Below are 25,310 nucleotides of genomic sequence, written 5' to 3' on the forward strand. Positions count from 1 at the left end.
AGGCACATGGGGAAGTAACTAATCATAGTGAGGAGACAAGAGGAGGAAAATTTGAAACTGTAAGAAAAAAGGGCAGCTTTGTCGATGGGGAGGGAAATTATTTCTAGAATAAATGTGGAAAGATTTCACTGATGTCAGAAATATCTCACGTGATCAAAATAAAGGAACTCACATGATGGTTTTAGTCAATATTAGATAATAACAGTAGGTCACCAAAACAGGTGTGATGCATCAATTCTGGAATTCCTTTCATCCTGGGTGCTACTAGATAAATAAGCAGTAGGAGGTGGTCTGGGGTTCTCACCTGCTTACATTTCATCTCGTTAAGGGAACTCCGAAGGAAGTGAAAAATAAAGAAATTAAGTTACTGCTTCATGATTTGGAAAAGGGGGGGAAGAAAAAAAATGTAAAAAGCATCTTGTTAACTGAGGTTATGTGTTTGTTTCTGAGTTATATTCTCTACTAGAGAAAAAGTGGTTAATAGTCAATAAGCCCTATCACTGGTCTTTGCTGGTCTTCCCTGGTGGCTCAGCAGAAAAGAATTTGCCTGCCAGTGCAGAAAACACAGGAGACATGAATTCGATCCCTGGGTCAGGAAGATCCCCTGGAGGAGGGCGCAGTAACTCACGCCAGGATTCTTGCCAGGAAAATCTCATGGACAGAGGAGCCTGGCAGGCTACAGTCCATAGTGTTGGACATGACTGAAGCTACTGAGCACATGAATGTGGTCTTTGTTGAACTTAAAATAATACACAGACAATTGCAAAATAGAATTTTATTTACCTGATTCTTTTTTTCACATATAATCTTTCAGTACAAAAACATGTCCAGGCCTTCACAAGTGCTTTTCATTTTCCAAAACGAACAAACTTACTAGCTTTTTTTGTTAAAAACAGTGGGAATTTATTTGAGTCCAGTATTCTTAAATCCCCCTTCACACTTATCTGTGTGTTCTGTGAAGGCAGAACTTGCCAGCAATAGGGATGATGCTCTAGAGAAATTATATTTTAAAACATATGGAAATATAGTTTTTGGCAGTTGTAATGCCCAATTTTCCTCTGTGGTATGGGCAACCTTAAGAAAAGTATTTTGAGAGCACAGCTCTTCTGACATCACATACAAGCCAGAAAGGTGAAGGGTACCAGGTGAATAGTCAGCACGCCCCTCTGGTCATATATTAGACTTGGAGCCTTGTGCAAAGTTCTGCTTTCAAAGCTGCCGCTCCACTGGCCTCCTTAGGGAGGACTTGAGGTGAGTGGACATCTCAGAAGTCCTTTTGCTATCACTTCAGCAGGATGCTGATGGATTCATTTGACGTTGAAAAAGCAAGGAAAGCGATTTAGGCTTAATGCGATTATGGCCACGCTAGAATTAGATGTCATGAATGTTTTCATTTAATGACAGTGCAACTCAATTTAAGAGCAGACTGTGCAGGGCCAAAGGGCGGGCATCCATTGGTAGGTTGGCCGTGCTGCCGAGATAGAGGTCCACTGCCCATCAGCCTGCTATTTATGGGTCATTAGTGCCTCGCAGGCACGTCGGGGTGAGGAGACCCTCAGGTGCAGTCCTCAGGTGGTAAACACCACGGCTGCCATCGGAACGTCATGCCCGACACCCTCCTACTATGCTCCCAGTGCAGTCAAGTTTTGCTCTCAGTAAAGATGAAAAGCGTTGCAGGCGTCATCTTCCAAACGCTGTGCTTTTTCAGGTAGTCCCTTTGAAGCCCAGTGCTCCAAAACCGTGACTAGGAAATTGGTTTCATTATATTGTCCTCGAGGTTTATTTTGCTCAAAGCCCCAGGTTTAAGTGCGGAGGAGTCATCCGCCCACATGATGGAAGTAGACACGCTTTTTTTTTTAGTTTTGAAAATGGATTTTCTCCGATGTTTGTGCAGCAGCTGTTTCAACTTGTCCTTGAAAAAGCTGGTTGTGACAGTGTAGAGGATTGGGTTCAAGGCACTGTTTACTGGAAGGAAAAAAATGACGACCCAGGAGGTGATTGTGTCTGGAGAAGGAAACGAAACGTGAAAGAAAGGTGAAGATTTAATACACACAAAACACATTACATGCTATAGTTAATGCCATTTTTGAGAGGGCTACCTGTTCCATCTAAGTCTTCTCTGACCTTATGGAAAATCTCTTTGCCAGAAGAGCATAGGAGCTACGGATTCAAGGTCCTACATGAACTTTTCTGAGTTTTAGTAACTACTCTGTATTCGTCGTAAATCAATATGGGAGGAAACATTATGTGAAAACACTTTATAAACTATAGATTGATACGTACTTTTCTAGTTTCTATTGCCTCTCCTTATAGAAAAATAGGAAAAAGAGCAATTAATTGGACAATGTCCAGGAATCTTCTGGTTTAGAGTCAGATCTGAACTTGGTCTAAATTTCAGTCCTGAAGATCTTCCTGCCTTACACTACTATATTCAGAATGGAGTCAGAAGATCTGAGGAGCAAAAAATATATATCTCAAAACTCAGTGAATTCCTTCTGTGTGAAGCCTTTCAAAGGCTAATAGAATATAAGGGAAATGTAAGGGAAATGTTTCACAAAAAGGGAGGAGATATTTTGGATGACAGAGCATTTTCTGAATTTAGTTGTCCCTTGATATCCACGGTGGGACATATACCAAAATCAGCAGATTCTTAAGTCCCTTATAAAAAATGGCATAGCATTTGCATGTAACTTATGTACATCCTCCCTTTAAGTCATCTCTATATTACTTATAATACCTAATACAATGTACTTGAATGTAAAGAGTTATAAATACAATGTAAATACTATGCAAATATGTGCTAACACAAGGCAAATTCAAGTTTTGTTCTTTGGAAATTTCTGGAAAATTTTCCCCCAATACTTTCGGTGTGCGGTTGGTTGAATCCATGGATTTGGAATGCAGAGGTACGATGGGCCGACTACATCATTTACTTGGTTAGGATGAAATGTGTTTTCCTCCTCAAATAGAGCCTGACCCTAGGCTTGCACACTTCTTAGCTCTGAGACTGTGGGCAAATCACTAAGCTCCCCAGACCTCAACTGCCTTATCTGTGAAAGGGGCTGATGATAACTTACATGACTGATGTCCGGGAGCTGGGCCGGCTCTGCGGACGTCCCTTTTCAGCACTAAGCCCTGTGGTTCTCCAGACCCACCACACTCTGCTGCCTCCTCCCCTATCTTCAGAGTCAGAGAACTGTCATCTCGGGAGACCAGCATCCTGCCTTCCCCTCTCCCACTCCTTTGTGACTGCAACCTCTTGCTTCCCCACCCCGCAGTTTCTTATCCTTCACACACTGTTGCTTGCTCTTCTCTTAGTCCCGCTCTTCCCTACATCCTTTCTGTTCTTCTTCCGGTTTGCTTTCCATCTCTTCTCTGACTACTTATCTGCCCCTTCCTCCTCCCCTTTGACCTCTCCCTTCTCCTTTTTCTATGTTTGCCTCTCCTTTTTTCATCCCGTCTTCTCTTTCTTTTCCTTATTTCTTTTTAACTGGAAAGAATATGAAAGAAAAACATTTGTATTTAGCATATCTTAGATTGATTCAATGAAGTTTTATATTACTATATATTACTTGTCCTTAATTTTTTAAAAAATTAGATACAAACAGTATGTGATGGAAGAAAAACTGTTTTGTTTTTTTTTTTTTGTCTATTGAGTCCTTAAAGGAAGCTGTGATCAGGAATGAGGTGTCCCGTTAGTCTCAGGGTCACTCGGTGGTGTAAGGTTAGATCATCTCAGGACTGAGATGGGAGGGCTGAAGCCGGCTTACCTTTGTGGCTGAGCCCAGGTACTATTGGCCACCTGTCATGGTGGAGAAGACCCCACAGTTCTTGGAGGGTGGGGAAGGGGTGGGTTTAAGTTTTCCCAACACCATGGGAAGTTGGGCGAGGAAGGAGAGGCTTAGTCAAGTGTGGTAAAGACTTTTCTCCTGGTTCCACTGCGACATTCAAGACAAACCTCAAACTGCTGAACTATAAAATGTAGAGAAAGACTAACGTGTGGCCCAATAATGTTTCATAGTAATTTCTTCCTGATCTGGTTCCCTATCATGGTCTGAAATGTCTTAGACTTTCTCCGAGAATGACGATTACTACCCCTGCTATCAGGCTTCCCTGGTGGCTCAGTGGTAAAGAATCTGCCTGCAAAGCAGGAGATGCAGGTTCCTTCCCTGGAGAAGGAAAAGGCGACCCACTCCAGTATTCTTGCCTGGGAAGTCCCATAGAGAGAGGAGCCTGACGGGCTACTTACCCTACCATAGGGTCCCAAAAGACTCGGATAGAAGTTAGCAACTAACGAACTACCACGACCCCTATTATCAGAAAACCTTGTCGTGAGACTAAGCTGATAGGTTAAAGGGATGTGGTGGGTGTTGTGTGGCATTTGTAAGACATCTGACAAGCCAGAGGGACATAAATAGTTGGAGGAGATTTTTACTTAAAGAGTCTGCCTGCAATGCAAGAGACCTGGATTTGATTCCCGGGTTGGGAAGATCCCCTGGAGAAGGAAACGGCAACCCCCTCCAGTATTCTTGCCTGGAGAATCCCATGGACAGAAGAGCCTGGGAAGCTATAGTCTGTGGGGTTGCAAGAGTTGGACGTGACAGTGACTAAGCACACACACACGTTTGTTACTTAGCCATCCACCGGGCCCAGTGTGACAACCACATGGCCAGGGCCGTGAAACAGACTAGTGGTTCTTAACCAGGGGGGTGCACCTCAGAATCACAGGGCGATCTTTTCTAAAATATCCATACCCAGGCCTTGGTCCCTATAGACTGAATTCAGAGGCAGGCTGGAACCTGGGCATAGATATTTTGTTCTGTTTTACGCACCCTTGGTGAAGCACCACTATCTAGCTCCGGTGGAAGTGAGACACTAAGATGCGGTTTTTCTCTATCTCCTGTGTTTTTATTATTCTAGTCAGGCTTACACCATTATCCAATTCCTGTCTTAAAATACTGATTATAGAACACTGAGGAGGGCTTCCCTGGTGGCTCAGTGCTAAAGAATCCGCCTGCCAATGCAGGAGACATGGGTTCGATTTCTGGTCTGGAAATATCCCACATGTTGCAGAGCAGCTAGGTCCATGCACCAAAACTATTGAGCCTGTGCTCTGGAGCCCACGGACTGCAACTGCTGGGTCCACACGCCCTAGAGCCCGTGCTCTGCAACAAGAGAAGCCACTGCAATGAGAAGCCCGTGCACTGCAACTCGAGAGGAGCCCCCACTCGCCACAACTAGAGAAAAGCCCGCACAGCAAGCAAGGCTAGAACAGTAAAAAACAAATAAAATTATATATATATACACATATATATTTATTTTATTTATATAAAAATATATATGTAATATATATTTTATTTATATACGTATATATGCGTATATAAACACTGAGGAAATCATAACTCAAGCTGTAGGGATTTGTGGAGAATTCACTACACGTAAGACCCTGTATTCTGGCCTCGTCAAACAGAGGACGAAAGCAGACACAACGTGCTTGGGAATCATAGAAGGGACTGACCTGGTATTTCCACCCGGGAGAGGGAAAGGATTTTAATTACAAATACAGGAATCCAGCAGATGGCTTCAGAGAACACTATAAAAAAGAAACGGTTCGCGACAGCCACCTCTCTTCCCATGTGACTCCTCACATCTGAGGTCTGCAGGGCAGTTTTTTGAATGGAACAGAACATGACAGTATAGGAAAACACAATAATGAGGAAAGCCAGCAAGTTCACACCTGTTGGGAAAAGCACAGCGCTTAACATCTCGGGCGTATACATCAACAGCAGAGACACTGTATTACTTAGATGTTTGGTATGGTGCCTTTTCCAAGAACCATTCTTCATATTAGCCAAGTGGTAATCAGGTAAAACCCTGAACTCACGGCTATAAACTGGAATAAAGGCATTGGGTTCGCCAGATCAAAAAGATATTTCAAATACATAAACACATTACCAAGAATTATAGACTTTGAAATTCAGATCTAGGTCTATCATGGGGTAATCTGTAGCTTTTTTAAAGCAGGAAAAAGGCTACTTAATTTTTTATCTCTCTGCAAATTCAAACCTTAAGGGATTACTATAATCACATGTACATATCAAAAAATCAATATGCCCTATTCCTTTATCTTATAAATATGATTAAGATAACCTTGGGATATCAAGAAGATAATAGCATCAGAAACATTATTTCTCATGTTTATTGGTCTTAAATCAAAATAATACCTAGGACAAAAAAAAATCTTTATTTTCCTTCAGATTGTCCATAGTCATCTAAACCCAAATTCAGAACTCTTTAGACTATTTTAGAAAAAAGAAGAGTAAGAGAAAAACTAAAAAGTCAACTATATGAATTACTGCTTTAGAGCCACTTATCCCACGATCGTGACTTTTTGGTCACTTTGTTATATTCTTGCTACCATAAAAATCCTGAGGGCTCATCTTATTCCTTATAGTGAATGTAAAATATCCATATAATTTCAAAGTTGTTTTAAAACGTCCATCTGAGTAGATTGTATGTAAGACTAGTAAAGTCTAGGGAAAAATACTATAAACTCATGGTGTTTCATTTTTTTTATCCAAAACATTTCGCATGGAATCTCATTACAAAACCATACAATTGGATTTCACAAAATGGGTTGATCTTAGGTCTACTGTCAGAAAGTTAAGAATAAATAAAAAAAAAAAAGACTGTTAAAGATGTTTCTCCGGTACAAATCCTGAAAACAGACCTATAGAAAGGTTCAGAAGTGTATGTTCTGGAAACACCATAGGAATGTGAGATGTTAACAACAGTGGAATCTGGTGAGGCATGTCTGGAATACAGGAAACTGTACTGTCTTTGCAACTTTCTCTAAATCTAAATATATTCTAAAATTTATAAATTATTTTAAAACTATATATTCTTATTTTTAAGCAAAAATATTGGCCTTTAAGTCTCCATGTCTCACACATAAGCTGTGTAAACGCAGATGATATTTGTGTGTGTGTGTGTGTGTGTGTGTGTGTGTGTGCGTGTGCTAAACCCTGTCAACCACCCCACACCTCCACCACAAGATCCAGCCACACAAACTTCTTTTGCCCTGTATCTGGGCCTGTTCCCTGGCTGCGGGTCTCTGACTCCTGGAACACAATGTCTGCCTTCACTTGGCCCGTGTATCCTCATGCTTTGGGCCCCCATTTGGGCTAATTTTTCCTGAGGCGCCTTCCCCGGTCCTCAGATCTTGGGCTCCTAGGACAGTCTGCACTCCTCCTTCCTGGCTTCTGTCAGCTGGTGACACAAGGACGTGTTTACTTGTCTTCATCCTCCTTGCTGGCTGCAGGTCTGTGGGGACCAATCTATTTGATCTCCAGTACCCAGAACAGTGCCTGGCCTATAGTAGGTGCTCAATAAATCCTTTTTGAATCCATGAATATAAGGTAGTTAGTGTGTGTGTGTGTGTGTGTGGCTATGCGTGTGTCGGGGAGGGAAGTTTTCCATGAAGTGCACCTCTACTGGGAACGGCTTACATTACTGCAGACATGATATAGCCATGAAACACAACTACCAAATAGGCTTGTGTGTGAGAAGTATTATTAAAATGGTGCAAATTAAGTGTTTTCTTTTTCAGAGGGAGAAGGAATAGGACCAGAATAGCTGGGAATTGTGCTTAGGGCCATTTTGTGATGGGCTTTAAAGTGACTAATTTAAACTTAACCCTGGTTGTAGGGGTTCCTAAAGGTCTCCAAGCAGAGGATACTCAGTCCTTGGGATACTCAGGTGGTGAACAGATAAACAGGAGAGCAAAGACCCCAGAGGCCAAAACACCAGCAAGTACTAATGTAATAATTCAGGGTGAAGGTCATAAGGCTTTAAAGAAAGGTACAGCAGCAGATAGAGACTGAAAGAAAGAGAAGTCAGAGGCATATTTTGAAGAAAAAACATTTGATGAAAAAGAAAGGATGACAGAGCTTATTTCTTCCTTAGATGAGGGGACCAGATGCGAAGGGGGGAAATGAATTGATGATACAGCCCTGGTTAAAGACAGAACACAGAGATGGCCTTAGTGCTAAGCAAGAGAGATACCTATTAGACAATATAAAACATTTTTTTAATCTTTAGGGGCTAAACTTCTCATTCACTTGTAATAGAAAAGGTTGGGTTTTCTTTTCTAACAAATTAGGGAGAATTAAGGAAATGGAAAAGCACCCTTCTGTTGCTGACTCTAGAGCTGCATTTATGAAAGGCAATAAACTTTTCTGGCATTTCCATTCAAATAATCTCCTGCTAGTGAATTTCAAGAATTTTGTTATTATTATTTATTTGGCTCATATCTAGACTGTGAAAAAATGAGTTCAAATAACTTGGAAGGGTCACAGGACATGGCAGTGAACTGGAATTCCTCCAGATCATTGTCATTGTGTATGAACATAAAATCAAAGGGTCTCACAGATAATAAAAAAGATCATTTGGAGATCCTGACAGTATGTTTTTGTTTTTCATACTAAATCTTTTAATAAAAATTTAATAAAACACTTATAAATATGCAGCAAGAACTTTTCTTTAAAAAAAGGAGACAGTCTTAACTATATTTGCTTACTTTCTGAAATGGACAAATATGGCTTTACTGAAATTTGAGGTACTTCTATCAAAATGATGTTTGTCCAGGAAATGAGAAATAAGTTACCTAGGAAAATTCCAAGAGAATACCCTTTGCTTCCAATATCTTCTGTTTGGTCATAATAAAGTGGGAAACATACTCCATTTTTTCCATAAAAGTTTCCAAAATAATCCTCTTTCCACAATGGAGTCACAGCTATTAAGAACCCCACAATCCAGATGCAGATGAGGACGGCCAGGGTCTGCCATTTTCCAGGACGAATGTTACTGAAGGGAAAGACAATGGCCAGGAACTTCTCCAGGGTCAAGTATGTGAGCAAGAGGACAGAGACCTCAGTGGACAGCATGGCCAGGAAGCCCAGGAGGCGGCACTGCAAGCTCTCCATCCACAGCAGCGCGTACTTCTGATACTGCCCTCGGTACTTTAGATCGCAAAGGCCAATGAAGAACAGATACACACCCATCAGGCAGTCCGCACCTGTTGAAGAATCACAGAGTGTGTGTTGGCAGTTTCAGCATCTCTGTCTTCGTTTTCTGATTAGATCTGCTTCCTCTATACTGTCCTAAACGAACTAACGTAAACACCCACAATAGTACTTAGGAGTACTGTTTGAAGTCAACAGACTTCAAAAGGTATATTATCTCTAAAGTACTACACTGCATCTTTATAATTTTGAAAAAGTGGTGGTAGGGAGATAATTAGGGTTGTGGGGAGCCTGGGCTTCCCAGGTGGCGCTAGTGGTAAAGAACCTGCCTGCCAATACAGGAGACATAAGAGACACAGGTTTGATCCCTGGGTCGGGAAGATTCCCTGGAGGAGGGTATGGCAATCCACTCCAGTATTCTTGCATTGAGACTCCTATGGACAGAGGAGGCTGGTGGGCTACAGTCCATTGGGTCATGTAGGGAATCTAGGTTTTAAACAGTAAAAAATATAACTTACATATTTAATAAAAGGAGTAATTTTCTGGGCTTGAGGAACATGGATGTTACTGCAATTAAAGGTTAAACAAAGCATAGTTTTGTAACCTACAACCTGTCCTTCTATAATCCATCCCTTGACTCATTGACTCCCTGTTACTTCATTTCCAAGACATAAATCACTGCAGACTCATGCAATCCAGAACAGAGTAACCAAAGAGAACAATAGGACTTTCATACTTAAAAAAAAATTTCCCAGAATATGTAACTCATATTAAATGCCATTTGCTGAAGGCTGATATAATCTAGAGCACAGCACACTGAAGATACCCTTAATCCATTTACACGGGAAATATACTTACAGCAAAGGATTTTGATGGACGTAGCGTGAGTCGTGTTTTCAGCTTTAATGAAAGATCTCATGCCAATGACAAAAAGATTTCCAAAGCAGGTTATGAAAGCTATAACCCAGACAAATACTCTGAGGATATTGTTAGCCAAGAGGTCCTCAAATGAAGAAATGCCGTCAGTCAAGGGCATACATATTCGGACATGGGGAGCATAGGAGCAGTATCGAAAGTTTTTGAAATAACTAAAGTCAAAGGGAAAAAAGAGTCACTTGACAGCAATGACACAGAGACGACAGGTGCAGTCCTATCTGGGGCTGCAGCTGTGGAAGGTGTGTGGCTTCACTAGGCTTGGTTATTTTTGTTTAGTAGTGATTATGGGAGGACAGAGTTCTTCATTCAGTATTACTTTACTCTAGGCAGTGTTCTTCCTTTAAGGTGAAGAACCTGAAGAACACGGGATCTGTGGCAAGGACGTGAGAATGGGAAGTCTCCAGGGCTCTAATTTTCCCTGCCACATTGGGTGTGTTATAAGAAGTTGATGGGGGTGTTATAAGAAGTTGATGGCCATTGTGAAACTGATATTTAACAAACTTTCAGGGGCTTGGGTTTGGGACATTAAGATTCTCACTAAAAACATTACTTACTTTTAAGTCTATTCCCTTAAACTAGCCTTCTTTTCCCTGGTAGGGGCAGGAAGGGAGGGTCCGTGAGACTAGGAAAATTCAGTCTCATGGCAGCGAGTAGGAGAAGCAGCTACACAGATTCCTGGTCAGGGCCTGGAAGGACTTAAACCATTTCGAGAAGAAAATACAGGCTCGTCTGTGATTGGTGTGTTTATGATCTAAGTGTGTGCAATCTTCAAGGGTTTAAACTGGGGAGGTCATTTGGATTTAAGGTCATTCTCCAAACATGTTATTTTTAGGATTTTCTCCCATAAAACTCGTTCTATTTTTTTATTCATTTACCATTTCTTTCACTTCCTTTCTCATCTAATCTTTTCTTCTTTTTTTTTTTTAATCTGTTCATTCAATTTTGCTAAACTAGCACGTTAAAGAAAGCTTTACTTTGCCTGGCTTCCAGGCCTCCTGTGATTGGACCCCTGGCTACCCTGATGATTTCACCACTTCCTGACCATGTTCCCTCCACCCAGACACGTGGGCTTTCTTCTGATCCTCAGACAAGCAGGTTCACCTTCTTTTCAGTGTGCTGCTTTTGCTTTTCCCTCTGCCTGCAAGAACCTCCCCCCAGAATTGCCTCCCTCCATTCAGGGCTGCTTGACTGTCACATCTCTGACTTCTGGGGGAACCATCCACATTCCCTTCCTCCATCCCTTGAACTCGCAACACTTTCCTTCCCAGCATTTCTTCATCATTTATTTGTTTCCTAGTTTACTTTCTGGCTCCCGAAGCTCCATGGAAGCTCCATGGGGCAGATTCTTCTCTCTCTTGCTGATCCCTGTGTTCCCCCTGGCCTGAGGGAGGCCCTGGACACACACATGTGTTAGGCAAGCAGATGAATGGTTTAGCTCTGGCTGTGTCAGGTACCCCGGTCCTCAAATAGCAGTGGTCCAGCCTCTCTGCCCGCTGTGACCAGGGCAGGTGGGCAGGTGGAGGTATTTCAATAAACAATGGACAAGGAAGATGAAAGGAGAATCACTAGGTCCCTTAGTAGGGAAGGAACCACGTTCACAGACTTTCTGTTAATTGTTGGGTCCTTCTTGACCTCAACCCGAGGTTCACATTTAAAGCAGCTGCTTCTCCATCAAATTCTACAAAGGTTGAATTTCTCTGTTCTAAGAAGACCTCACATTCTGCCCGCAACAAGGAAATGCTAGCCTCATTAAATATTTATCTACTGGAGCCACAGAAGGAGAAGTTATGAAAACCATTTGGATGTACATCGAATACTTGTCTTTGGGTAATCAGTCCTGCTGCATAAACATAAACAAAATGTTCTCCCCAAAGTGCACCTTCACACTAACCATTTCAGCCACTTGCTGCACCCAACTTGATATCTTACATCGAATCCTCCCTATTGTTGTGGATGACAAGGGTTAATTTTTGAAATCAGAACATATAGGTTACACAGTTGATAAAGAAATGATCATGTCATATACACATATATTAACACAACTTACACAGTGCACTTTAGCCAAATATATTAACGTGACTTATCAAAAACTACTATAAAGATGAATTACCTCCATTTTGCAGTGCACTCAGTAACAGAAACAACACCTGGAATTTATATAGCATCTTTCTTCCTAAGGGCTCAACTCTTAGAGTGGCCGACTGCTCACTCATGTGAGGTGAATTAATGTTTCCAGGTCTCTCGAGTACCATTAGCCAGGGACTTCATCCTGTGTAATATGTGGCATTCTGGTACCCTGATCTCTTATTGGGCCTCAATTGGATAAACAGCGTGTTTCCAGAGAGAAGTGTCATTCATGTCGGCACATCATAATATTGAACTCTATCTGAACAGGGACCAAAGGTGACAAAATTAAAAAGTTCTCAACAAAAAAGACTTTTTCTTGCATAAAAACACATTGCAGTGATACATTAGACAGTTTACGCTGCAGCATCTGTAACATTTCACCATATGTTCTTCTCTGTTCTTTCAGACATACATACATGTAGGAAAGATTCTTCATGGGTTGAAACATCCGTGTGTTTATATTCGGAATCTCTATCCTTTCCAGGTCTCTGGAAAATAGGCACAATAGGTTTCTTGATTTTAGGGTTTAACTTTTTAATCATTGTTTTCTTTGCCGATCTTAAAAACCATGCTTCAAAATCTTCTGTTATCAATTCAAAATAGGATGAAAATTTTTCAATAAACCATTTTAGAAAATTGCCATTTCTATTTATGCCTCCCATAACTTGGGGTTGATTTTGTCACTTTCACATGCAGAACTACCTTCTAATAAAACACTTTCATTCATTTTTTTTTGATGTAAAAATTGCAGCTGTGATTTGGTCTGATTGTGAAATTGGCTCTGTAGCTTGATCTCATAAACCAAACAATATGAGTTACAGGGTTTCAGACAGGGGCTGATATTTTCAACCTGAGAACATTACCTAAGTGAGTTTTGTCAGAAACCAGATTTAAATAGAGTCATTTCTTCCTGGCCTATGTGTCTTTAAGGTGGAAAACCATGAGAGTGGTAAGAGGAACTCTGATTCAGGGCAATTGCTTTCTCAGACCACCATGGGAAGCATAATTCCTTTCACTCCTCCAGCCTCATAAAACGTCCTCAGGGGGCTCCAATGGTAACCCCCAACACTCCTCATTTATCCAGAAGCTTCTTTAAATGGGGATTCTTTGAAGACTCTTTAGGATGACATGATTTAGAGGAGTCTTCATGTTCTCAGGAAATGTAGCTAGAAAGAGGATAATCTAGGAAGACAGAAACCTATTCCTTTTAAGGCTTATTTTGAAAAATGTGCGATTCTCATTCAGTTTCTTTTGGGCAAATCAGAATAAGGATTTCTTGACAAGGTTCCAAGTTGTCCATTGCTCATTGAGGACCTTGATGGTCAGAAATGAGACTTGGGGAACAACTATTACTACTGAACAGGGCCCCTCCTACAGAAAACTCTGGAGTCCTTTTTAAAGAATTTTTCTCTTTTCTTTCTTTTGATCTCTAGCTTTCTTTTGGACTTATCATAGCTTCACCATTACACGGGTTATGTGATTATTTGGTGAATGCCCTGTAGTTTTCAAAAGAGCAGAGGCTACTGTATACTGAGTGCCCAAGACAGTGCTATGATTATGTTGGCCAATAAATGTTTGTAAAATAAATGTGTAAATGAATCTTTAGAGAATAGGAAATGAAGCAATAAAGAAAGAAAAGAAAAGAAGAAAGAGACATATGGAGTAAATTTACAAAGTAGTAAATTACTACTTTGAATTATCTTTCAGAAAGGCAGGATGTGTAATGATATTTTGGTTTTTAGAATTCAGTATGTGGTGAGTGAAGGGAAGATCATTTGGTCCACATCCTCAGGCCTTTTTCCTTATACTTAAGAACAATGTATTATATATACATATATATATTATATATATATGTAATACATATATATTATCATCATCATGTTAGTCGCTTGGTTGTGTCTGACTCTTTGCGACCTCGTGGACTATAGCCCACCAGGCTCCTCTGTCTGCGGAATTCTCTAGGCAAGAATACAGGAGTGGGTAGTCATTCCCTTCTCCAGGGAACGTTCCCAACCCAGGGATCGAATTCAGGTCCATTGCAGGACGATTCTTTACAGTCTGGGCCACCAGGGGAGAATATATATATACATATATACACACACATATATACATATACACACACATATATACATATACACACACATATATACATATATACACACACATATATACATATACACACATATATACACACACACATATATACACACATATACACATATATATACACACACATATATACACACATATATACACACATATATACACACACATATATACACACATATATACATATATACACACATATTCTAGCTTCTTGAGAGCAGGAACCAAGACTTTTTCATCACTGGATGTTCACTAATACCTACTGAGAGAGAATCTAAATCTTCTATTAATTTCCAATAGAAAACTATTTAGCAAGAATAAAAAGTGGTATTAAGGAATGGTTTTTGGAATTAAATGAAGAAAAGCTTTTGGCTGAGATCAGGTAAGGCAGTATGTCCTTTGTGGGGGACAAAGAAAAGCTTTGATCAACAGTGGCTGTTTATGGGACAGGAATTGTTGAGGTTTTAGGACTAACTGGCAGAGTTCTTGGCACCATTTGAAATCTAGTACATTTGAAATTGTAAAACACTGCTATTTGTCAGAATGTTCATATTTGTGGAGTAATTTTTATTTACTGTTTGGAAAGTAAAAAGCGTGCTCTGCAGATTGATTATCAAGTAGATGGCTGTAGGAAAGAAGAAAGGGAAAAAGTAGAGAAGTCTTAAAAAAATTTTTTTTAACCAACTACTTAGTGATGAAACTATTGCAAATTTAAATCTTTGTGAGAACCGTAGATGAGATTTTTCCATGAGAATCCTGTTTTCAGGAAGGAGCTGTGTGTAGCTTCAAACCCAGAAATGGTCTTTATACACTGAATGGTAAAAAATGAGATTCTGTTTGTCATTCGATAACCATGATATTCACCACTGTCTGACAATGCATGCTCACAGTAAAAGCCCTCCTGTGTGCCAAACACTCATTTATAAATAAATGTGATTCTGAGTAAAGCAACCCACTAACATCACAATCAACATACTGTTACATTTCACTTACAAAGACTGAAGTTGTTTAAGACTTCCAAACTGGCTCTTGTGGAGATACAAAAGAGGATTGGACGACAGATTCCTTTTGTACCATTAGAAGGGAGGAGGAAAGAAGCATCAGGATGTTATTATTTTGGAAACTCAAGATGTTGCCATTTAACTCTGATGACGGGGGTGGGAAGAAGAACTTACAGTTTCTGTAGACACTTCAGGTCTTTGAAAATGTGGGGTGGTAGCTCCGATATCATATTGCTCGATAGGTCCCTGTTGGTGACAGTGAAAATCCCAAAGCAATTACAATGAAAATAAATGCCATAGTTGTTACTCCTCACAACTGTCATCATCCCCTTTGACATAACAGAAAATACAATCCACTTTAACCAACCTGAGAGCTTGTTACGCAACTAAGCCATGTGATTCAGCCAAATGGGTATGTTTTCCACCACTCTCAGACGGGTGACATTCTGCTTATCCAGTTTCAGTCTGGAATTTCCTCTCAGCTGCTCTCCAACACATTCCCAACCTAGCTTCAAGGTCTACTTTCGTTAGTTTCCTCTGTTTTAGGTACTTTTTGTACCTTCAACCATTCCTTGTTTCTACGATTCCTATTTGGTTCACACACGTGATATCTTGTTTACCCAACTACATTAGAAGCTTTCTGAGGTCAAGACCAGTGTCTTCCACGTATTTTGCATTCCACCTAAGAGTTTTGACCATGTAATATCCACCGAGATAATCCTGAATGGATAAGTTCACATATTTTTTGTCTATTTTTACATGGTGCCAATTTTTTTTTTAGAAGAAATTGAGACTTTAGATCTGACTCTAACAGGGCTGTCCAATCCAGAAAGAATCGCAGGGAAGCGTTTCTAGAGAATGTGAAAACAAGATTTGTCAGGGTAAAGAAGGAATCAGGAATCTTTTCAAGTCCAAAATATCCTTCTGAGCCAGAGAAAGTGTTAAAGTGAAACAGATATGAAATTGCCTAGGAGTCAAACAAAAGATCTGTTTCTGATGCTGTGGTGCTCCTGATGGATATACGGGAGTTACAAATGACTGTGAAAATTCATTCTCTAAAAAAGCTTAGAATTTAAAAACTAGATTATAAAATAAGAAAAGATAGAAACAAGGGCTACTACGGAAGTACAGATTAAAAACAGAGGAAGGACTCATCAAACTTGGCGTGGGAAATTATAGAGTGTTTAAGCAAAGCTTAATGATTTGTAGAATCCCTTAGAAGAAACAGAATAGCCATTATAGTCAACAAGAGTCCAAAATGAAGTACCTCGATGCAATCTCAAAAATGACAGAATGATCTCTGTTTATTTCCAAGGCAAATCATTCAATATCACAGTAATCTAAGTCTATGCTCTGACCAATAATGCTGAAGAAGTTGAAGTTGAATGGGTCTATGAAGACCTACAAGACCTTTTGAACAAACACCCAAAAAAGATGTCCTTTTCATTATAGGGGACTGGAATGCAAAAGTAGGAAGTCAAGAGATACCAGGTGTAACAGGCAAATTTGGCCTTGGGGTACAAAATGAAGCAGGTCAAAGGCTAACAGAATTTTGCCAAGAGAACTCACTGGTCATAGCAAACACCCTCTTCCAAGAACACAACAGAAGACTTTACATATGGACATCACCAGATGGTGGACACTGAAATCAGATTGATTCTATTCTTTGCAGCCAAAGATGGAGAAGCTCTATACAGTCAGCAAAAACAAGACTGGGAGCAGACAGTGGTTCAGATCATGAACTCTTTATTGCCAAATTCAGATTTAGATAGAAGAAAGTAGGGAAAACCACTAGACCATTCAGGTATGACCTAAATCAAATCCCTTATGATTATATAGTGGAAGTGACAAATAGATTCAAAGGATTAGATCTGATAGACAGAGTGCCTGAAGAGCTATGGACAGAGGTTCATGAAATATCAGGAGGCAGGGATCAAGACTGTCCCCAAGAAAAAGAAATGCAAAAGGCAAAACGGTTGTCTAAGGAGGCCTTACAAATAGCTGAGAAAAGAAAAGACGCAGAAGGCAAAGGAGAAAAGGAAAGATACACCCATTTGAATGCAGACTTCCAAAGAATAGCAAGGAGAGATTAGAAAGCCTTCCTCAGTGACCAGTGCAAATAAATAGAGGAAAACAATAGAATGGGAAAGACTAGAGATCTCTTCAAGAAAATTAGAGATACCAAGGGAACATTTCATGCAAAGATGGGCTCGATAAAGGACAGAAATGGTATGGACCTAACAGAAGCAGAAGACATTAAGAAGAGGTGGCAAGAATATACAGAAGAACTATACAAAAAAGATCTTCATGACCCAGATAACCACGATAGTATGATCATTCACCTAGAGTCAGACATCTTGGAATGCAAAGTCAAGTGGTCCTTAGGAAGCATCACTATGAACAAAGCTAGTGGAGGTGATGGAATTCCTGTTGAGCTATTTCAACTCCTAAAAGATGAGGTTGTGAAAGTGCTGCACTCAATATGTCAGCAAATTTGGAAAACTCAGCAGTGGCCACAGGACTGGAAAAGGTCAGTTTTCATTCCAATCCAAAGAAAGGCAATGACAAAGAATGTTCAAACTACCACACAATTGCACCCATCTCACACGCTAGCAAAGTAGTGCTCAAAATTCTCCAAGTCAAGCTTCAAGAGTATGTGAACTGTGAACTTCCAGATGTTCAACCTGGATTTAGAAAAGGCAGAGGAACCAGAGATCAAATTGCCAACATCCGCTGGATCATCGAAAAAGTGAGAGAGTTCCAGAAAAACATCTACTTCTGCTATATTGACTATACCAAAGCCTTTGACTGTGTGGATCACAACAAACTGTAGAAAATTCTGAAAGAGATAGGAATACCAGACCACCTGACCTGCCTCCTGAGAAATCTGTATGCAGGTCAGGAAGCAACAGTTAGAACTAGACATGGAACAACAGACTGGTTCCAAATAGGAAAAGGAGTACATCAAGGCTGTATATTGTCACCCTGCTTATTTAACTTCTATGCAGAGTACATGATGAGAAACTCTGGGCTGGATGAAGCACAAGGTGGAATAAAGATTGCTGGGAGAAATATCAATAACCTCAGATATGCAGATATCACCATCCTCAAGGCAGAAAACAAAGAAGAATTAAAGAGCCTCTTGATGAAAGTAAAAGAGGAGAGTGAAAAAGTTGGCTTAAAACTCAACATTCAGAAAACTAAGATCATGGCATCCGGTCCTATCACTTCATGGCAAAAAGATGGGGAAAGAGTGGAAACAGTGGCAGACTTTTATTTTTTTGGCTCTAAAATCACTGCAGATGGTGACTGCAGCCATGAAATTAAAAGACGCTTGCTCCTTGGAAGAAAAGCTATGACCAACCTAGACAGCATATTAAAAAGCAGAGACATTACTTTGCCAACAAAGGTCCATCTAGTCAAAGCTATGGTTTTTCCAGTAGTCACGTATGGATGTAAGAGTTGGACTATAAAGAAAGTTGAGCACTGAAGGTTTGATGCTTTGGAACTGTGGTGTTGGAGAAGACTCTTGAGAATCCCTTGGACTGCAAGGAGATCCAACCAGTCCATCCTAAAGGAAATCAGTCCTGAATATTTATTGGAAGGACTGATGCTGAAGCTGAAAGTCCAATACTTTGGCCTTGGCCACCTGATGCGAAGAACTGAGTCACTGGAAAAGACCCTGATGCTAGGAAAGATTGACGGCGGGAGGAGAAGGGGACTATAGAGGATGAGATGGTTGGATGGCATCACCGACTCTGTGAACATGAGTTTGAGTAAGCTCCAGGAGTTAGTGATGGACAGGGAAGCCTGGCGTGCTGCAGTCCATGGCGTTGCAAAGAGTCAGATACAACTGAGCAACTGAACTGATGATTTGTATAGGTGGAGTCAAAGGAGAGCAGGTATTCAGGTGAGGATGAAGTGGGACCAGAGGACAGAGGCTAAAAGTCGGTGACACCGTCAGGAGTCAGTAAGTGGTCTAGTGTGGATGAAAGGATGGCAAGACATAGAGGAGGTGAGCCCAGAAAAGAGAGTGGAGTCAAAATGGGAAGGCTGAGAATACTTCCCAAGGCAGCATTTCTCAGAGTACAATTTAGGCATCTGAATCAAGGATGCTTGTAAGAAGAGCACCTTGCTGGGGCCATTCCATAACCATCACACCTGAATCTCTGGAAGGGATCTGGTAATATGCATTTAAAGCCAGAATTCCCTGTGATTTCTCTGAACATTAATGTTTGAGAACCTCAGTAAAAACTTTGCCTTATCGCAGGCAACAATCAGGGTCAATGTTAAACAGGACAGTGGCAAAATATGCTCTGGGTTATGGTATGGTAATTCTGTTAGAAGAATGAAAGATAAAATGAAAAGGCAGAGATTGAGAGGAGGGGGACCTCTGGCCCTGGACCAGGTGAGAGCTGCTGAGGGTTTAAGGAGGCACTGGCAGGACTTATGGGTTGATGGGATATCAAGAGATATCAAATGTCAAGAGAGGTAGAAGGAAGGGAGCACTCTTCCAGCCAGGCTGCCAGGAAGAATGATCATTTGACTAAGACGGGAGAGTCGAGGGGGAGAAGCAAGCTGTGGGGTAAGGGTCATCTGTAAATTAACTTCAAAAGATGGCTTTTGCGGTGCTGTCATGACATCCAAGTGTAGACAGGCTGCCAGCTGGTATTCTGGTCTGGTGCTCCAGGTGCAAGGAGCACATGTGGGCCGCGGCTCAGAGGAAAGCCTCAGGTGTGCACAGATCAGAGGGAGCCTGACAACAGAGCAAGAGGACGACGACCTCATACACCTAGAGAACGTCCTGCAAAGTGCTACCTTGAGAGATAGAGTAGTCTTCTGCGTGAAAAGGATCTGAGTGATCTCACCTACGTGGACTTATTCCTCTCCAGGAGGGGTTTATGGTCATGGAGGCACAGTAAAATTATCTGACATTTTTGTCAGCTTAAGAAATATAAATGCCCTGTTCAAGTTCATTCTATTTAGTTCTGAATTTCTTCCATCATGCTGATGCTGTCTGGATTGGAATGAATTATTGGTGGTGATAAAAAAAGGAAAACTAGCATCTCTTAATTAGGCTCTTTTTTTGAGGGAGCGCTTTGCCTAAGTGTAGGATAAGAGGAGGATTAGGAAAATCTTCCAAATGTGGACTTCATACCACTGTTTTCTTAAGTTTGTATAAAAACACATTTTTGTTTGTCCTGGGCTACTCCTCCATCTCACTCCTATAACCCAAATCCACATCCATCCTCCAAGGTCTGATTAGGAATTCCTCTGTGAGAAAGGAGTGACCAGTCTTTTATTTTTTGCCATAAAATGGTAGCATTTTAGTTCTAATACAGTGCTTTGTACTTTGTAGGCACTTAATAAATATGTGTGGGTTTGGTTTATGATGCTCATTATTAGATTAAATTATCTTATTCATAAGTGTTTTTGAAATTACTCTGACTGAACTATTTTTCTCATCCTTTCTGGATTTCAAAACACAGTATAAAGAATGGGGGAGAAGATGATTAAGAAATGGATTTCCATTTTTTAGACTTCAGATCAGGAGGAGGAGATCTCTACCCTATTTGTAATGTCACAGACAATTTTAAACTCCAGTGATGCCCTACTTTGTGGGCAGCAATGAATTAATAGCAAGACAGATGATTTTCAAAAGGCTTAGATCTACAAAATATATATTTGAATGGAAAAATGTACAAGAGCTCTCTGAATATTTTTCAGTGAGCCTAATCCTCTTTCTAGACATTTCTGTTTGCTTCATTTGTTCTAGAAGTCATAAATTCTTAAGGGATAATAAGCATGTTCATTCCTTTGCTTAGTTATAGCTAATTAATATTATTTCATTCAGTCCATTATTCATTCAGCAAACTTCAACAGAGAATTAATTGTACTCCAGCTGTCAGCGATACAATCTGTGAGTTTAAGGGGCCATGGAAAACTTATTTACTCCCAAACACACACATATATGAAATCACCCAAAGAAAACAGGCAGGGAAATCAGAGTAGGCTAAATCCATATCAAGCCCACTGTCTGATTTTAATTTGTTTTCAGGATAGTGCTGGTTTTCTTAATTGATTTTGAATATCAGTCTACAGGATTTTGATTGCTACTAGTGAAAAAGCAGTCTCACTAGTCATTTCAATTTGTAATCTTGAAGAAGCAATCATATTTTTCCTAGTAGACAATGCTACTTACAGTTCTCCTAAATTTTTTAATGAAGAAAATGTCTTCTCTGGAACAAAACCAATTTGATTTCTAGGCAGAAACCTGTAAGACATGGTGAGAGTCAGCACTGTTGGTCTGAGTCTGCTGTAGTAATCAGTTCTCATTGGGAAATGCCATTGATCTGGCTGTAATTTAATAAACCTCGAGGTGAGGCACGTTCTGGAGTGGGACACAGGTGGCGGTTTCTCACTGACAGTGTCTCCATATGCTCACTGGCTCCAGGACATGCTGCCACACGGAACTTGAGGCGCCAAGCGTGGGCTACAGAGCTGTACTTTGTTTGGATTTTGATTATTTTAGAAAGCTTTTCTTTTCCCAACATACACACAGAATGTCAAATTTGGGCCCTGTTAATGATTCTCAGAGAAGGCTTCGAGAGGATCTTTGAGCAAGGCACCTTCCTTACAAGAAGAAGGCTCAGAAAGAGCAAAGCATGAACCAACCCCATTTGGGCCACAAACAGATTTTAAATTGGGGGTGGGGGAACACTGGTTTTACATTTCCTCTGTTTGAAATGGAATCTTCCAGGACAAATGGCAAAAAAGAGGGGGTTGGCGACTGACCGCCTTACAGAGGTGTTAACAAATGAGATAATGAGTGTGAAAATGAAGTCTCTCAGTTGTGCCCGACTCTGCAACCCCATGGACTGTAGCTTACCACATTCTCTGTCCGTGGCAAGAGTACTGGAGTGGGTTGCCATTTCCTTCTCCAGAGGATCTTCCCAACCCAGGGATCAAACCTGGGTCTTCCCCATTGTAGGCAGACGCTTTACCATCTGAGCCACCAGGGAAGTCACCGAATGAGTATGAAGGTGACTCAAAAGCTACATGGAGCTATGAAATAGAAGGCATGGGTGTCATTCATTTAGTTTTCCAGCGCTCTCTCTCATTACCCATCTCCTATGTGGGACACCCTCTTTCCTTACTGAGTATGCTAATCTTCAATCTGATTGATTAATCTGTAACCTGGCAATAGCTTTGTCTCTTTCTGTTGGTGAAAAGTGGTTGGACCACCACAAACGGATATACAATGATTTTTCTTTTCCAACTACCCATCCAAGCAACAAACATTACTGAGCACTAACTATATATGGAGAACTGTGATGAAAGCAAAAGCACATTTTTGGGTTTTTAAGCTTACCACGCAAATGTGCCAATTAACTGATCCATCTGCCTTCCTGCCCTCATAAAAAACACAAAACAGCAATCAGAATCTTTGCCCAACCAGAATGTGTTCGAAATTCTTCTCTTTAGAATAAACTTTTTTTCTTTAAAGAGAGAAATATTAAGTGATGTGTCACTGGCAGCAACACTAACCACTTTCACACACATTATCTCATTTCCTTCATGACCATGGTACCAGGTCAGCTGGGGCGGGGGGGGGGGGGGTGGGCAGTGCACAGAAATAACAACTGCCCTCAGAAAGAAGGAAGCTTAAATGGTTGGCAGCTAATCATAAGGCTTGGCCCCACCATCCATGTGTGCATTTTCCAGTACTGTAGTTTCAGACCAAGGCTGTAAACAAAACATACTTTGAAATTCCTTGTCAATGTTTTCTTTTGATTTCCAAAGCTGCTAGATTTCCCCTCATTCACCGTTGTATACTTACAGCACTGTGAGAGAACTGCACGACAGAAAGGTGGAATTCGTGAGGAATTTTATCCCGTTGCCTTCCAAATCCCTAAAAGGCATGGAGGGAAAAAATTTTTTTTAATGTTTCTGCACAAATCATATGTTTAAGCCATTTGTCAGTGATGTAACAGTTTCAAACTTTATTTTTACTTCATTCCAATTTTTTAGGCTTTCCTCCTAATTATTGCATGAACAGTATAATTAACATTCTGCTTCTTTTCCCCTTCCAATTAATTTTAGAACTTTAAAACAAAAACTGAGCAAAAGGGCAGCCCACTATTTAGTGAATGTTTCTCTATGCTGGACATCATGCTATTAATTCTCATAATGCTGCCACCATAATAGCAGCAACTCCATTTATTGGGCTTTCACAGTGTCAGGGGCTGTTCCGCATGCATAACACACCCTCCTGAGAAGCTGGCATTATTACCTCCCATTTGAGGTAATAATTTGAGGAATCTGAGGACTTTGGAAATTCACTTTTCTTGTGGTCGCACAGCTACTGAGTGGTAGAACTGACCCTCTAACTCAGATCTGCCTGAATCGGATTCCTAGACACTTAGCCACGGCATCACAGATGGTTAAATTCTCATGTCCTCCCAACATCAGGTGGATATCTGTGTCTCTGTTTTGCTGAAGGAGAAACTCAGTCTAGTTTGCCTTCCAAATACTGGATGCCAGAGTCAGGATGCAGACTCCAAGCCATGTAACAGAAAATGTCCGTTCTTTCTACCTCCCTCTGTGGTGCTGATGCTGAAAGCAGAGCTGCTCCAAGGGTGCCCGGGACCAAGCCTCCGCATCACATGGGAGCTTGTTAAATGTTCAGATTCCCAGGCTCTCCCAGACCCACTAAATCAGAAACCCTAGGACTGAGGTCCAGCCGTCTATCTGAAGTCCCTAAGCTATTTGTGATGCCTGCTGATGCTGGAGTAGCCCTGGGGTAGAGATTACGCAGGTGAGCCTTATGACAGCAGCACCCACGTCGTCAGGGAACAACCTCAGGAACACCCTGACATGACCGCTCCCAGCAGCGCCGAGGAATGAGAGGGTCGGCTGTTCTGCCAAGTCTCCTAATTCTTTTTATGATCGGCGTCCTACAGTCTTCCAGGTCCAGACAGTAGCTATATTACTGCCTCTGAACCTTCCTCACACTCACACTAAAATTACCAATTCCTTTGTATTGCCTTTAAAATCCTATTTTACTGTTTGCATCTTAGAACATCTGATGTTTAATGTTTCAAATGTCTACATTATCGTTAATTAACTTACCCTTAATATAAATTCCTATTTTAAACCATCTTGGAGGACTTGCGGGAACTCAACTTTTTTTTTCGCTCTTAAAATACAGCAATTACACATAAACACTGTGGTCCCTTGAAAGTCCAAATACGACTTCCCTGGTGGTGCAGTGGATAAGATTCCTCCAGCCAATGAAGGAGACATGGGTTCAATCCCTGATCCAAGAAGATTCCACATGCTGTGTAACAACTAAGCCCGTGCACCACAACCAGCGAGCCTATCCTCTGGAGCCCGTGCTCCACATGAGAGAGGCCACTGCCATGAGAGGAGCCCCCTGTGTGCTGCAACTAGAGAAAGTCCAAGTGCAATGTCAAAGATCCAGCACAACCAAATAAATAAAATTATATATAAAATGGATTTAAGCCTGGAAGGGATATGATCAGATTTTGGTTTTAGAAAGAAAAGCACAGATGAGCTTTCTGTGTAATTGTGAATTACCTGCAGGGCTAGCTTTCTGAATCTGGTCGATTAATAAATCAGCCACTAAGCTTATACTCACATCCAGTTGAGCTGAGGCATTTGGGCGCACATCTGCTTCGGAAGGACTTGTAAGTGGTTGTTCACCATGGACCTTTACACGCGGAAGAGGTTGATTAGAGACAAAATGACATGCCACTTTAGGGATGGTGTTTTCACTATTTCCACAACTGGGAAACTTGCATGTTAAAATCAATATATTAGGATGAAAACCATAAACATAACTACCCCTTCAAAATGGTCTCTAGATACACATGAGGCATGGATAAGGGAGCAGATGTCAGAGAAACTATGAATGTATAAGTGTGATACATAACCTAGGAATAAATTTGAAACAGTATGACTTTGTGAGATGAAACAAAAGTATATTGGGTAATAGTTTTGAAGTTCATGGTAATTTTCCTTGTAAACTTCAAAGTTACGATCATTTCCAGCATCATACATCCAAAGTTTCACTTTAAGAGAAATGCTAATCATT

At 40.8% G+C, this 25,310-nt stretch overlaps 1 protein-coding gene across 1 annotated transcript in view; it reads right to left on the minus strand.

Moving 5' to 3' along the window:
* Positions 1-760: 760 nt before the first annotated feature.
* RXFP2 (relaxin family peptide receptor 2) overlaps positions 761-25,310 on the minus strand; it is a gene marked incomplete at its 5' end in the record, with an annotated part of 95,401 nt that continues 70,851 nt past the window's right edge. Inside the window, 10 exons of the mRNA XM_061434421.1 lie at positions 761-2,004; positions 5,519-5,737; positions 8,666-9,076; positions 9,882-10,111; positions 12,503-12,574; positions 15,186-15,257; positions 15,368-15,439; positions 21,396-21,467; positions 23,034-23,105; positions 24,855-24,926. Coding sequence (XP_061290405.1) covers positions 1,745-2,004; positions 5,519-5,737; positions 8,666-9,076; positions 9,882-10,111; positions 12,503-12,574; positions 15,186-15,257; positions 15,368-15,439; positions 21,396-21,467; positions 23,034-23,105; positions 24,855-24,926 — 1,552 coding nt within the window. The remainder of the gene's footprint in view (positions 2,005-5,518; positions 5,738-8,665; positions 9,077-9,881; positions 10,112-12,502; positions 12,575-15,185; positions 15,258-15,367; positions 15,440-21,395; positions 21,468-23,033; positions 23,106-24,854; positions 24,927-25,310) is intronic.

The sequence above is a fragment of the Bos javanicus genome, chromosome 12, assembly GCF_032452875.1.
Source record: "Bos javanicus breed banteng chromosome 12, ARS-OSU_banteng_1.0, whole genome shotgun sequence".
Classification (NCBI taxonomy): domain Eukaryota; kingdom Metazoa; phylum Chordata; class Mammalia; order Artiodactyla; family Bovidae; genus Bos; species Bos javanicus.